This window comes from Pogoniulus pusillus, chromosome 3 (assembly GCF_015220805.1).
Source record: "Pogoniulus pusillus isolate bPogPus1 chromosome 3, bPogPus1.pri, whole genome shotgun sequence".
Lineage (NCBI taxonomy): Eukaryota > Metazoa > Chordata > Aves > Piciformes > Lybiidae > Pogoniulus > Pogoniulus pusillus.
The window spans coordinates 48,424,434-48,439,673 of record NC_087266.1 but is presented as its reverse complement, the minus strand read 5'-3'; the positions used below and the strand labels follow the sequence as shown (position 1 = coordinate 48,439,673).

At 44.7% G+C, this 15,240-nt stretch overlaps 1 protein-coding gene across 3 annotated transcripts; it reads left to right on the top strand.

Moving 5' to 3' along the window:
- Positions 1–522: 522 nt before the first annotated feature.
- Positions 523–14,816, top strand: ESD (esterase D). Of its 3 annotated transcripts, none has more exons than XM_064175495.1 (9): positions 523–606; positions 1,709–1,784; positions 2,758–2,846; positions 5,056–5,154; positions 7,680–7,804; positions 8,762–8,881; positions 11,030–11,128; positions 12,549–12,716; positions 14,591–14,816. In XM_064175495.1, exons 2-9 carry the CDS (start codon positions 1,717–1,719, stop codon positions 14,669–14,671), a joined length of 849 nt encoding a protein of 282 aa, XP_064031565.1. In that variant the 5' UTR covers positions 523–606; positions 1,709–1,716; the 3' UTR covers positions 14,672–14,816. The 3 variants fall into 3 exon arrangements, with proteins under 3 accessions (XP_064031565.1, XP_064031580.1, XP_064031572.1); XM_064175510.1 differs by lacking the exon at positions 523–606 and adding an exon at positions 628–646; XM_064175502.1 differs by lacking the exon at positions 523–606 and adding an exon at positions 827–910.
- The last annotated feature ends 424 nt before the right edge of the window (positions 14,817–15,240 follow it).

The following is a 15,240-nucleotide window of genomic DNA, read 5'->3' as shown; positions in this document are numbered from 1 at the left end:
CTGGGTCTGGCTTTAGCCCTTGGCTGTGAAGCAGAGTTCGGGCCCCAGGAGTGTGTCAGGTGGCAGCGGCTATGAAGAATGCTGAAATAGAGAGAAGTGCTAACACAGTTAACATTCATTAATGCAATGGCTCAAGTTCAGGCTGCTCCAGCCACTTTTTTCCCCTTGAGGTCTTGGTGGAGAGGGCAAATAACGCCAAGAGAAGACCTCGCTCTTTGGCAGAGTTCGCTGTTAGCAGATTTTCTGGATGAACGTTTAATTTCTTCCTTCGTTTTGCAGCTCAGGATTGCCCAGTTTGGGCTCGGGACGGCTACCTCTGCAGCACTGGGGCAGGGGGTGCCACAGCCCCGGCGAGGAGCCGGCCGTGCGCCCGAACGGGATGCGAGCAGCAGCTCGGCCCAGGGCACGGCCACCGCAAACCGGCAGCGCCCGCGGCCCAGCGCCCACCGCGGCTGCCCCAGAGCCTCCTGGGCCGCAGGCGCCCGCACGGGCCGGGGCGGGCCGGGGCCGCGGGCGGAGCGGAGCGGAGCGGGGGCAGGCCGCGCCCCGCACAGGGTCCGCCTCCTCTCCCGCGGCGTCTGCTGCTTGTCCCGCCGGTCCTCCGCGGTAAGGGAGCGAGGGCCAAGGGCACCGATCCGGCGCGGGGGTGGGTGGTTTGGAGCGGGGAGCGCGGCGAAGGGGCCGCGGTGTGGCCGCGGGAGGAGCGGGCGGCGGCGGCAGGCCCGGGCGGGCCCGCGGGGGAGCATCGCTCTGTGTACCCAACGGCGGGAGGGCCGAAATGGAGGGCGCTGCGCCGCAGCGGCCAGGGCTTCTTTGTGCCGGAGGGGGAACGACCGCCACGGCCCTCACCGGGGCTGGATCCGCTTGCTGCCTCAGCGGCCCCCGGGCTTGGCGCTGCCGTCGGAATGGGGTAACTCCCTTCTGCACGGACGGGCCTCGGCTCCGGCCCCGCCAGGGTGGTGCGGGACAACAGGCCTGCTGCGTGCTCTCCCCTGCCCTTTGTACCGTAGGCGTGCATAAGTGCGAGGGAGAGAATGTTTTCGTGCTGGCGTTTGTTGCCTGGGCAGATGTGACTTGCCTTATCAGGGCTTTTTTGTGCGCCGGCCCTCCAGGCCTCTCTCCGTTTTAGCCGCGGAGTTGTCCTTGCTGCCCATGCGAGCTAGCGGAGCCTCCATAGCGAGGTTGCCACAAGAGCACTTTCCGTGGCTCTTAGCTTTTCCATGAGCCCTGTGTTTCTGCTCTACCCCAGGCGTTTAAACAGAGGCGATTAATTTCTGTCAAAGCTAATGACAGTATTGTGGTAATTGGTGGCTCTGCCCATACAGCAAAGTAAAGGTGGGACAGGCTTATAGCCTGCGTGGTCATCATACGGAGGCAGCAGCCTGGCCGCTACTCAGGGGCAGCTCCAGGCTAACCACGGCACATTGGTAGCAGTGTTGATAGATCTAAGTACCGAGCTACAGTTGTTGCATTGCTAAATGTTATTAGAGATATGGATCTCTAGGAAGGCAGGGAGGCTTTGTCAGTTCTGCTCACAGTAGTTCGGCTCCCTCTCCCTCATTTCTGTGAGGAAGTAGGAAGTTAATGAAAGATCAGAAACATTAAACAAAGTCTTTAAGTTGTATTCATGTTTTCTGTTCTTATAACTCAGTAAAAGTGCAGGAATGCTTAATTTTCAAATTTAACTTGCTCTCTTTTTTATTTGCAGTTAAAGCCATGGCACTGAAACAGATTTCCAGCAACAGATGCTTTGAGGGTTTCCAGAAGGTGTTTGAACATGACAGGTAAAGACTGCAAAAGCAAACTAGATGTTTAGCAGTGGATCCATGCTATCATTGCTGTCAGTGTCTGCAGGAAAATTGTGTCTTCTCACCAATACCCATGTTTCAGTGAGGAATGCTGTCTGCTGCTCTTTTGGACTTGTATTTCTCTGTTAATGTTTCATGTGTCTAGTATACTTAGTGCTGCAGATCTGAGGTGAGAAGCCAGTATTTTTTACCCTTGAAAATGAAGCTCCATTGCTTTTGGTTGTCTTGTTTGCAGCACAGAGATACACTCTATACCTAAAGTTCTGTTCACTCTTACTGGGTATTTCACTTCTATACACTTAAAAGGTGCTGTGAGCAAACAGGTGCAGTAGATAAATGCTCGTTTGGTGCAGGTGAACAGAAGAGCTCAGGTGTTTTTGAGGTTTGGTTGTGTTGGGTTTTGTTTGTTGGATTTTTGGTGGTTCTTTGTTTTGTTTTGTTCATTTAGTTTCTGATCCAAAGCAAAAAAATCATTACTTATATTAGGCAAGCTTTTATTGGCAGTTCTGGACTTTAGTCTCAACTAGGCAACTGGTTAGTCTGAACACTTTGCACACTGAAAAACACTTACTGGGTTATGCTATGCAGTCGCTGTGCTACAAGTCACATGGATGTCTTCTTCAGTAAAAATTACTTCCCAGTTTAATAGACAAAGCTCAAGTTAAATTTTGCTGGGGTTCAAAAATTTTCAAGCTGTTTCTGCAAAAATGTGATTTCTTTGTAAGTTTCTTGTTTGAGTGTATCCAGAACAAGGTAGGAGGGTTAGCTGTTTTCCATTCAAAAGGCTTTGGCTGAGTTTTAAAATTGCTTTTCACTTTAACTTAGTTGTTATAGTTCACTGACCAAATCTCTCTTTAATCCAGCTTTCTTTTTTTTGTTGTTGTTTTTTAATGTTAAGGACCTTGTTAATTAAATAGTGGGGGTAACAGGGAATATTTTATTAATACAGTGCAGAGCTAAAATGCAGAATGAAATTTGGAATCTACTTGCCTCCAAAAGCAGAAACTGGGAGGTGTCCTGTACTCTACTGGCTCTCAGGTGAGTAACATGAATTTTAGTAGCTTTAAAAATGCAGTATTAAGCATGCTTAAGATACCGTGCTGCACTTACTGAAAGCATGATGCAGAGGTACTGCAGTGGCAGCTATTACAGTCCATAAAAGATCTCTTTTAAAATACTGGGAGTGTGCTGTGATCAAATTGGATGCAGCTGGCCTCAGGGGTAGCCTACCAGATTGTGTTGCGAAATTTTCAGTGTTCATGTGGTGGTTTGGCTGTTACCCCCCCCCACACACTTTAGAAGGTACCCAGACTAGACTCAGCTGGACTCTGGGAATACAAATGAAGCTATTTATTCACAGCTAGCACAATATACAAGCAGATAGTTAGAATATATACAGTTATATACAGAAATATACAAAGTAAAAGTAATACAGAAGCACAACTCCCCTCCCAGAAACCTGAGTCCCCAGGAGGGGCTCTCAACCACCCCTGCACCTTACCCCAGTCCTAAGGAAGAATAGAGATTCATCCAAGAGGTTAAGAAAAAAAAGTGAGTGTCAGGTGAGGTTAAGGAGATGCAGCTCAGCCCAAGCCCAGCCCGAAAGCGAAGACAAAAATGGCGAAAGTGTTATCTAGTGTTTACCCTTCTTGTTCCCATACCTCTCAGCGAGACTGTGAGGGAAGGAGACATCACAATTGTTTTCCTTTTCACAGCCAATTATCTACTTTTTCTCACCAAAACATCCTAGCCTGCTTCTAACTAGCACAGTTCAAAATGTTCTGCCCTCTTGTTCTAAAAGGTGCATACCTTTTCTTCTGAAACATGTATCTGAAAGTTTTCCTGAAAGGCCTTCTTACTGGGGACACCTCCTGCTTCCCTGTGTCTGTAATAGAGTGCTTCAGCCAACAGACTGGAGAACAAAATCTAGCCTCTCTGAGTCAGCAAATTTGTCCTGCAGACCCCACCCTCTTCAGAGTGCTGTTTTACAGGGAGCAACTGGTAAACTTGCAAAGGGAGGTGCTGTTAGCTGCCTTGGTGCAGGTACATCTAGAGTTAGGTAACCCTGTGGAATCAAAAATGACCAGAAATTGAAGAGGCTTGTGTGGCAGCAGTGAAGTTGTCTCATCCATAGCATTGTTTCTTCAGCTCCTAGCCATTGGCCGTCTTGCGAGCAGTAAAGCAAGCTTGAATGAGACTGTATGGACAAGCACGTGCTCCCAGTTATCCTGGCTTTATTCCTCCACCCACAGAGCACCAGAAGTGCATAAGTGATATTAAGGCAAGGCTTCAAAATAGTCAGATAGATGTTGGTGAATGGCTTCAGAACAACAATTTCCCCCCCCTCCCCCCCATTATTCATCTGGAAAAGCAGAATGTCTGTTTGGTAATTTTGGGAGTTGCTTTGCTGAAGGTTGTGTTTAGGAAGTTGAAGAACTGACTGGTGGAGACTATATTTGTTGTATGTATTCCTTGTGCAAAATAGCTAGTAAGTGTGATTTGTAGAGTGGTAGTGAGCGGGGTAAAAAACTGTCTGCTCTTGAAGTTGGAAGCATCAAGACTGGGTGAAGAGCTCCAAGTCATGCAACACATTTATTTTCTCAATCTTAAGCCATGCTGTCTTGGCTAGTGTGTCAGTCAAATTAGGTTATTTGCAACTTGCCCTCAGAACTAGAATCATTTTACATGGCACAGTGAAGAAAAATTGAGATAGTGGTGTGCAATGTTATTTATTGGTAACCAGACTTCAGCTGGGCCTGCTGTTGTACATGGATTACTGTGGGGTTTGGAGCTAGTCTGCTTGCAGGCTGTCTAAAGGATGTAGCATTTGTCAGGTCACATGTGTAATTCTGTAGTGGAAAGAGCTGAAATGGCAGTAGAAAGAAAAACACAGCAGTTGCAGGGTTAGATGTTAGATGTTACCAATGTTAACCTGAAGCACAGTGCATGTTGTCCCTGGATTTAAATACAGGGTACTTGAGGAAACTGTATGCCACACATGTAGACACTCAAGGGGATACAAAGTACACACTGACCTGGTTTTGATCAAATCATAGTGTCACTGGGTGTGAAAGTGCATCTCCCTCTGCTTCTGTGTAGTGATAGTAAGTATTGAACTTAGTGAAAAGACTTTTCCATGTTTATGGAGATAGGAATCTCTCTTGTTTTTTGAAACCTTTTCTGTCAAAAAGAGTGTTTGAAACTGGTATGCTATGGGCAATGTGTGATGATATTTTTATTTCTCTAGGGTTAACTTGCACAGAACAGAATTTTATAACAAAAGCTGGCTTTCATCAAGCTGCAGCTGAACATGGCCTTATTGTAGTTGCCCCGGACACAAGCCCACGTAAGTTTTAACAAGAGACACGATAACAGTCATTACCCTGAAGTACACTGTCTTTATCCTCAGAGAATGGAGTGCTGCACTTTGGTACAGTGTGTTGCCCACCTGAGTCAGAGCATGACTTCACCTCTATATCTTGCAGTTTTCTAGATTATATTGTTTATGTTCTTAATATCATGGTAGTGAGGGTTTGACATTTGAAACTCTTATTGTTGTGGTACCAAAACTAGAACAAAAGGGTCATTGAGTTCAGCACAAATGAGGAGAGGGAAGAAAAGGGAAAACAAGAGGCATGTGTTACCAGAGACAGTTGCCTGCACTTTCTGTCTTGCTGAGACTTCAGAAAAGTCTGCAGAAATGTGTTGTCTTCCAAAGGTGATTAAAGGCATCTCTCCAGAGAATTCTGCTATTTAAAAAGGCAAACCAGAAACTTGTCCCCATTGCAGCTTCAACAGACTAGTGGCCTTTTTAAAGTGATGTGCTGGTATTTGTGTAAGGCTGAGTTTATATGTGATGTGGGACACCCCAAAACAGTGGGACTGCACTTACTGCCAGTACAGTCTTCTGGGGGTTCAGTGTGATATACTTAGTATTTGCTGGATTCTGCTCAAGTCTCATGAGTATGACCAGGTGGCCATCATCCTAAGCTTTAGTGGGTCATATTGGAGCACAGGTAATATGGGCATGAAGCTATGTTCATCCCAGAAAATGTTTTTAACTGAAAGGTTTTGAAGTTGTGTCAGATTAAAACCAGAAAAAAACCATCTTTCTAGTGAAGGAGAGGGACAGAAGAGCAAGCCTTGTTTATTAATGAGCTTTCTGCTTCGTTGTTGCTGCTTGCTGCAGACTAGAGATGAGCAACTAGCCTTTGCATTATTCACATTGAGTAATTACACTGGGACTGTAGTCCCGTCTAAGTTGGCTGTCTTAATGTATATAACTCCTCTTTTCAGCTTCTCTCTTGCCTTTTAATCCAGTAACTGATGAGGACTGCTATGCTATTTAGATGGATTTTGTTACATGTTTTATATTATACTCTTAGATTTTAGCTCGGAGACCCTGGATGCTCTGAAATGTCTTTGAGCAACAAGTGAAATTTTAGGAAGCAAGTGAAGAGTAGTTCAAATGTAACCATAAATTAAGAAATCTGAGCATCTGTAGTGAAAACACTTACATGTGCTTTTCTCCTGTGTAGGTATGGCTACATGAGAACTACCTTCCAGGGGCTAGGGGATGAGATGTGTCTGAATGAAACCATGAAATACCTGTCATTGCAAGACCCTCTGTCACGCCTTTACTTTTCATGTACTCTGTCACAACGTTACTCTTCCTTCTCCCTAAGGGTTTGGTTTTCTAGATAGATGTGCTATGAAGTGATTGACAGGTTCCTTTTAAAATTTCTTTCATTCAGAGTTTCCCTAAGTTTCTTTTAGCAGAATCAGTGTTGCTTTTTTAGTCTGGCAGGACTTCCTGAGTTTTCAAAGGTAGACTTTTATGTCCAACATGTTGTGTAAGCAGTCTCAGTCCCCACAATTGCTGGACTGTTAACTTACAGAATCACTCTGTGTTCAAGGGCATGTCACTGGAGCAAACTCAACTTTGGTCCTTTGAAAGATTTGATTGCACATTGTGGCAAAGTGATAGGTATCTCTGCACAGATTGTCAGGGACTGCCAAATGACATGCTGGTGTGCAGTGTAATCTGACAGCGGTGAAAGCCCATGTAATTGTGGGTTGCAGAAACTAGGAACATTGTGGAGAAAAGGAGGACATTATTTCCTCTCACGTACGCTTTGAAATATTACATTCTGTCCTGCAAACCAGTCTGATAAATCATGGGCTGATAAGTGGAACAGTAAGAGGACTGGATGAGGTGTACTGACTGTCAAGGAGACTTCTGCAAATCTAGTTTGAAAGTGTGGCCTTGGAAAAAAAAGGATACAGCCCTGTAGTTATTGAAAGAAGAAATTACTTGAGCTTTATGGGGGATCATAGATGAGAGCAATGAAATGAATTGCAGAAAAGGCAGAGTTATGGACTTACAAAGTGATAGGAACAGTAAGTGTTATTATGTTGCTGAATCTTAATAAGGGAGGTGTAGCAGGCATTATTTGGAGCACTGAAACAGGTCTGGATGCATCGTTGAGTGATACATGGGTCTGTCCTAGCAGAAAGAATCTTCTACAGTTTCTGTTTCTCACATAGTTTCTTATACTTGATCGGAGGAGGTCTTGTAACTGAAATAAGCTGATAACGCCCATTAACAGGTGTCAACTTTTGATATGTGTGTTATGTTTATTTATGAAGGGATACTGAAGCAACTTAGAAGTTCTATACATGGGCAGCATTGATGAACTTGAAAATGCTGTACTGGTGAATGAAAATCTGGATTTTCTTAGAGCTGGGTGGGTAGAGACCCATTGATAGAGAAACTCATGTCCAGTGTCTCTGATTTGTGTGGCAAGTTCTCCAATTCTGAACACCTAATAAAAGGGAAGACAGTAATGATAGAAGGAATTTTCGTGACAGGTGGCTGCAATATTGAAGGAGAAGATGAAAGCTGGGATTTTGGCACTGGCGCTGGTTTTTATGTAGATGCCACTGAAGATCCTTGGAAAACAAACTATAGGATGTATTCCTACATAAAGGATGAGGTAACTTTGCTGCTGGGCTCCTCTGCTATTTTTGGCTAACGTGCAGAATGGGTACAGTTCAGTCATGCCTTTTGTTCTTAGCACCAAAGCTTGCCATCTTGATAGCCCATGGGTGGTTTGTTATTTTCATGCTTTCCTGTTTTATAAGAGTTTACTGGGTTGTTTTTTTTAATCCTTGATCATTTTGTTGGTTGGATTTATCCAGTTCTTATCCCTTCCCTCACCAAACAGATACCATCTCAGAACTGAGGAAGCAGAGAGATCGTAACACCTGGCAGGGTTTGAGCAAGAACTAATTGAGTGTAGTTTTCCTGGCAGACATGCCACAGGCTTGGCCTACATTTCTAATCTTGTTATTTTCACTTGTACAGTCTGCTGCTTCTGGAACAACCCACTGCATTTCACTGCACCAGTGCTTCAGCTGGATTGCTTGTTTAGACCATTTTCACTGCCTGTCTTGGGGAGGGTGTGGTAGTGGTTTTGTTCTTTTTCTTTTCTTTTTTCTTAGCACCTGAGCATTAAAGTAGATCCTTGAGGTACATACTAGAAAGCTGAGTGTGCAGTTTACGTTGTATGTGGTTGTATCATCTGTTTTGTAATGGAATTGAAGGGCATATGGTGAGCAAGTAACCTCCCAGGAAGAGTTTGCCATTCTGGTCACTTACAAGAGCATGCATGGGTTTAAGTACGAGAATAAGCCTATGCTTGATAGGAAATTCCCACAGCTTTTATTACAGAGTTTTGATAGGTTTCTACAGAGATGTTTTACTCACTGTCAGATGAGTTGTTTCCTCTTGGTTTTATTGTTCCAGTTCAAACTGCTTTCAGGCCATGATAACAAATGTCAAACTAGGCCAGAGAAGTGGGCTTCTTGGCCTTGTGTTAGTTATTTGTCCTTTTTCTTATAAACATGCTCAAGTTACAGCAGTATTTTTTATTGTTACTGTTCCTTTACAGCTGCCTAAACTAATCAATGCCAATTTTCCAACTGATCCCGAACGGATGTCGATTTTTGGGCATTCCATGGGAGGTCATGGGGCTCTTATTCTTACTCTGAAGAATCCTGGAAAGTACAAAGTAAGAAATAATGCAGCTTATCTGCGGTATATACTAAGACTGACAGAGATTTCTATAGAAGTGAAGAAAGAAAACATAATACCAAGTTCTGTTATAGCATTAAACCTACAGATGGCTTCAGTGGTAGCAGTTCATTGATACCTAGCATTGGAAGGTGCAAATTGCCAAAAATACCACTCAGGAATGATGAATAAAATTAATAAAAAAGAAGTAGTCTGCACATTTTAAAAGTTAAGAAAAGCTCAATTCCTTTTGGGTAAAGCTACAGCTCTTCAAAACCAGGTATTTTTGACTCTGAACAAGCTCCTTCTAGCTCTGCAGTTACTTCATGCTGCCAGTATTGTTTAGGAATCTGTTTGTGTGCTCTATCTTTTTAAATCTCACCTTGCTAGTTTTGGAACTTTACCAGCACAGTTTCCTGCCACTATTATATGTGTGTTTGCTTGGAATTTACTGCAGAGTCTGTTAAGTGATAGCAAGTGTACCTGTAAGCACCTGAGCTGCACATGGAGTAGTATCTGGAGGACGTACACCCCGACTGTTTTTTCCTTTCCAAGAGTTTCATGGCAGCATTTTCAAATGTTCATTTGTTTGTCTGTTTATTTCTTTATTGAGCATTCAGGGTACCTGAAGTTGCATTTGTTTGTGTTTTACTTGAACCTAAATCGAAGATGCTGGAGCCCATTTGGGTTTCCTTTTACAGTCATGAGAGTTTGAGAGAAATTTCATGATTTGCTTTGGAGCTGGGCTTGTGTAAAGTGCATGTGGAGGTGTTGGAATGTGTCCAGAGAAGGGCAACAAAGCTGGGGAGAGGCCTGGAACACAAACCCTATGAGGAGAGGCTGAGGGAGCTGGGGGTGTGCAGCCTGCAGAAGAGGAGGCTCAGGGGGGGGACCTCATTGCTATCTACAACTACCTGAAGGGAGGCTGTAGCCAAGTGAGGGTCTCTTCTCCCAGGCAAGCAACAACTGAACAAGGGGACACAGTCTCAAGTTGTGCCAGGGGAAGTCTAAGCTGGGTGTTAGGAGGAAGTTGTTGGCAGAGAGAGTGATTGGCATTGGAATGGGCTGCCCAGGGAGGTGGTGGAGTCACCATCCCTGGAGGTGTTGAAGAAAAGCCTGGCTGAGGCACTTAGTGCCATGGTCTGGTTGAGTGGCTAGGGCTGGGTGCTAGGTTGGAGTGGATGAGCTTGGAGGTCTCTTCCAACCTGGTTGATTCTATGAAAGATGTGGGGCTCTGCCCTTGTGCATCAATCCTTTCATGGGCTGTGAGGGCTGTGCACTAGTCAGTCAGCTGCTGCAGAAATGCAGCTGTGATTTTCCATTAGCACAGTACTCAGTGCCATTAGCTTGGCCTTATAAAAGACTTGGATATAAGATAAAGCTTTATTTTTATCTCTCAGTTTTATCTTTTGGAGCCCATGGTTCAGAGATTTCCGTTTTCACTGTTGGCACTTAACTGTGAATTTTATAATCTAAAAGAATTAAGCATTAAATTGAAAATACTAAAATCCAAGAGGACTTGGCTGTGGCTCAGATGGTTTGCTGCTTTTTTTTTTTTGCAAGGTATGAGGGTAGAAATATTGATGTCTCAGGGCTAAATCCAAAAAAAGAGTGTAAGAATAGGGCTTGGAGTCCTGGCACCAGTACCAGGAGCTGTGATCTGAAATGTACTTTTCTTCACCCCTGAGCCTGGAGATACCTACATTTGTGAGACACTCTTGAATATTTAGACTGGCCAAGCAGCCCTGTGCTTCAGGAACTTCTGTTATGTTCTGCCAAAATCCTGTTGGAGACAAAACGGTCCCACACTGGGACCATGGTGACCCAACAGTAGACTTGAGATCCTTCTGTGCTGCTTAAAGTGATGCAAGCCAGCATCTCCCAACAAGGAAAGGAATGGGGCATCTAGCCCTGCCTTTTGGAGCTTGGCTCAGGAGCAAAAAGCAAAGCAAAACTGTGAGACTAGGGTGAACAAATAAGAGGAAAGCAGGATAATGTTTAGGCCATTTAGAGGGTTGGTGGGGGAGGTCCTGGGTTGTAGCAGTAAGTGGCAAATGTTTTTTGAAAAGGCTGTTGGTTTACTTGCCAGTTGGCAGAAATCACCTTTCTTAATTCATGGTTTGTTTCATGCTTTCTTTCTGAACAGTCTGTATCAGCCTTTGCACCCATCTGCAACCCCATGCAGTGTCAGTGGGGGAAGAAAGCCTTTGGTGGGTACCTGGGATCAGATGTGAGCAAATGGGAGGTATGTGATGCAACTTGCAGTCCTTCAGTAACACGTGAGTGAGTGATCTGTACTTACATCACAGCAGGAGTCCAGGACAAAACTCTGGGGTGCCTCTGCACTGGTATTGTTGTTTCACTACACTCCTAAGCATGGATAAGCGTTTATGTGTTTCTAGTGGTTGTGACTTGCCTGATGGTGCTTCTAACAAATGTCATGAGAGAGAAGACTCAGCCATCAACTAGATTAGAGTCCTCCTTTTTTAATGAAGATCTCAAAATATGGTCTAAGAAGCGTTGTGAGCAGTCTGAGGCCCTCCATACTTCATGGAAGCAGTGAGCAGTTTAATAGACTAGAACTGTGGCCTGTTTCTCAAAAATTCAGTTCTCAATGCACAAAACATCTGAGGTTTTTAGTGGCAGAAAAGAGAAACTGCTCCAAACCATACAGAGGCCGAGGAGCCCCATGGCATCTGCAAAGGCATCGTTTTGGAGGCAGCTCACAGAGGAGCCCATTGGATCTTGTGAAATTGCTATCGAGTGGAACAGGGTTAAACAAGAAAAAAGTTAGATTGTAGCTTCAGGACCCTAATTTTGGAGTACAGGTAGTCCTGGATGGATGGGTAGGATGCAAAAGTATTGGTATGCATGTTGCTGCACTGCCTGGGCAGCCCTTTGGGGGCTCAGCACAACCGTTGTGCTGTGTTCTAGGATTAAATCAGAAGAGATTGCTGTGACCAGGTACTCTTGATTTCCTTGTAAGTAAACACAAGGCAAAGTTAAATCCCTTGTAAATTGGACCAAAGTCCCTCTTAGAAAGATGCCCAGGCCTGATTAAAACGTTGCTGGAATGCAGAGCATTAGCTGCTTTCACAGTTAATAGTTTATGTATTTCAAAATCACAAAGCAAACTTGCTTACAGTGCACACAATGAATTAATCTGGGGGGTTGGGGAAATGTTTTCTGGCCTCTTACCTTGATTTGGAGCTTTTCTACAAGCCCTGTCCAGTACATCACCAGCAAACATCAGGAACAGACAGACCTGTCTTTGCACAAATAGCCTCCAGTTTCCATATTTCTGCTTTAAATCACTGTCAGTTACATTCATGTTCTGACTTGTAGGTGCCCAAATAGTTACATGGAGATACTGAGCTCTTTTTCCAAGCTCTGGTTTCTGTAGGAGTGTTTGAGTTGGTACTAGATGATTGCAGTTCTTGGTTCTGTGTGAATCCAGCTCTGGGCTGGACATGGTGTTTGGTCCAGAAATAAGGTCAAACTGCAAGCTTGGTAATTACTTAGGTCATACCAGTGGCCTTTTTTTAAAACACAAGTATGGCTTCTCACTTGCCTGGAATTTCCCCAGTCTGGAGTTTTCCTCTCTTGCAGTCAGCAAATTTGACCCAGTCACATAACTTACGGTTGTTTCTTTCCTACTTCTGCAGGCATATGATGCTACACAACTTGTGAAGTCCTATCCAGACTCTCACCTGGACATCTTGATTGATCAAGGCAAAGATGACCAGTTCCTCTCAGCAGGGCAGTTACTGCCTGACAACTTCATTGCAGCCTGCACAGAGCGGAAAATCCCAGTTGTCTTCAGACTGCAGCAGGTAAATCGCTCTGCAGCCTATGCTTCTTGGGTTGTTGGTTTGTGATCTTGGAGTCTGTGTGGCAGATAATGGAGAAACTGATTCTTCTTGGGGTGTCAGTTACCTGTAGCTGTGCCCCTGGCCAGGTGAGGAAGAGGTTGAGAAGTGACGTTTGCCTTAGCATCTATCAATCATCAAGGAGTGCAGTATCTGTCAGTTTAGCTGCACGTCACCACTAGGTGGAGTCATGATTGTAGTTTTCACCAGACTGATGTGTTGATGATGATTCAAGTTTCCAGTGGTCAGCAGAAGCAGCAGTAGTAAGGCTTTTTAATAAGCTTCACAGTCAGTACAGCAGCAGTGACAGGTGTGCTATGGGTACTGTGTTTAGCATAAATCTGTGTTTTGGTTTGCATGCTTCCGTGCATGGGGAAAGGCATGGAACTGCCTTTGCAAGCAGTTGACAACTTGGTCTGATGCACTGAGGGGCTCAGTTATGAGAAGCGAGAGGGATTGTCTTCTCAGGTTTGTCATAAGGGCTTGCACTTAAAGATAGATGCAGTGTTGACAGAATGCAGCAGTTCAGAGCTTTCCTTGTCATTTTAGTGTAGTAATTTAGACCTGGATTGTCTTCTCCTTATTCTCCCTGTGTTTTACCAGTAGGGCAATGCAAGCAAGGGCAGTAATAGGATCATAGAATCATCCAGGTTGGAAGAGGCCTCCAAGATCATCCAGTCCAACCTAGCACCCAGCCCTGTCCAGTCAACCACTCAAAAGAGTGCCATCCACTCTTTTCTTGAACACCTCCAGGCACAGTGACTCCACCACCTCCCTGGGCAGCCCACTCCAGTGGCAAATCACTCTCTCTGGGAAGAACTTCCTCCTAACATTGCTTTCTTAAATTGCATCCTGCCCTGCAGCTGACATTGGCTCTTCTCCATCTCTAATTTACATGCCCAGATTTACAAGTGCCAGCACAAGCTGGGGGCTGTCCTGCTGTAAAGCAGTTCTGTGGAGAAAGACCTTGCAGTCCTGGTGGATAGCAAGTCCTGCATAGGCCAGCAATGTGCCCTGACAATAGCCAAGAGAGCCAATTGCACCCTGGGGTGCATCAGGTAAAGTGTGGCCAGCAGGTGTAGGGAGGTTATTCTCCTCCTGTGCTCTTCCCTGGTGAGACCAAACTTGGAATACCGTGTCCAGTTTTGAGCTCCCCTGTTCAAGAGAGACAGGGAGCTACTGGAGAGAGTCCAGCAGAGAGCCACAAGAACGACTGGGGGACTTGAGCATCTCCCCTGTGAAGAGAGACTGAGAAACATGAGGCTGTTTGGTCTGGAGAAGACTGAGAGATCTGATCAGTGTATACAAATATCTGAGGGGTGGGTGTCAAGTGGACAGAGGCAATCTCTTTTCTCTGGTCAGCAGCAGTAGGACCAGGAGCAATGGCTACAAATTGGAACATAGAAGGTTTCACCTCAACGTGAGGGGAAACTTCTTTACAGTGAGGGTGACAGAGCCCTGGCACAGGCTACCCAGAGAGGTTGTGGAATCTCCTTCTCTGGAGACTTTCAAAACCCACCCGGATATATTCCTGTGCAAACTACCCCAGGTGATTCTGCCTGGCAGGGAAGATTGGGCTGAAGGATCTCTGGAGATCTCTAGAGGTCTTTTCCAACCTCTAAAGTTCTGTGATGAGGGCAGGTTAAGGTACTTTGTTTAGCTTCCCAGTGTTCACTGATACTTAACCTCTCCTGTGTCCTTTACAGGTTTTATGTATAATACAGGTATTTTCAACTGCCTTAAACCAGAAGAGTGATAAACTCTCCTAGAAGACAGTGTGGCATGATTGCTTTGTCATGAACTGCTGCTGATTCCTTTGTTGTTGGTTTTTTTTCTAGGGTTATGATCACAGCTATTTTTTCATTGCAACATTTATTAATGACCACATCAAACACCATGCAAAATACCTCAATGCTTGAACCGTTTGGATGTGAGGATCATCTCTCCGGTAGGAATCAAGGGATAGAGGTGAACTAAACAAAAAGGCATTTGCTGAAGTGTTGTCTGTAAAATGGAGCTCTTCTGGTGGTAGACTGAGGAAAATAAAAGTCCCACTTAATCTGGTGTGTGTGCTTTAGAGTAAGTAATTCAGATGTTCTTGCATGCTCTGAACAATCTCTCAACACCATGAGGATGCATGCTGCACTCTAGGTCAAAATGACAATCAGCAGATGAGTTTGTTTCAGGCTGTGGAAATGGGACCTCAAAATGGTTTCCAGCACAACTGCTCAGAGACTGTAAGTGTGCCTCCTTAGCTTAAATAGCAGAGTTTGCTTCATCACTCAGTGCTGAAGGAAGTCATTAGTGGTACAACCAATCAAGCTGCTTAATTAATCTGACATGGTTGGTGTATTTTTTCCTAGACCTGTCTAAATACATTCTAAGGACCAGGTCTGGTAGAGAATAGAGGCAGGAGCTTGCTGTGTAGAGTGGTTTCCTGTCCTATACATTATTGACATCAAACAAATACTCTGAGGAGTACTGTAGG

Bases quoted from the DNA above. Each gene is read 5' to 3' on its own strand.
- ESD (XM_064175495.1), top strand. From the start codon at position 1,717: ATGGCACTGAAACAGATTTCCAGCAACAGATGCTTTGAGGGTTTCCAG. The intron at 11,129-12,548 runs GTATGTGATGCA...CTACTTCTGCAG, and splicing joins CAGATGTGAGCAAATGGGAG to GCATATGATGCTACACAACT. The intron at 12,717-14,590 runs GTAAATCGCTCT...TTTTTTTTCTAG, and splicing joins TTGTCTTCAGACTGCAGCAG to GGTTATGATCACAGCTATTT.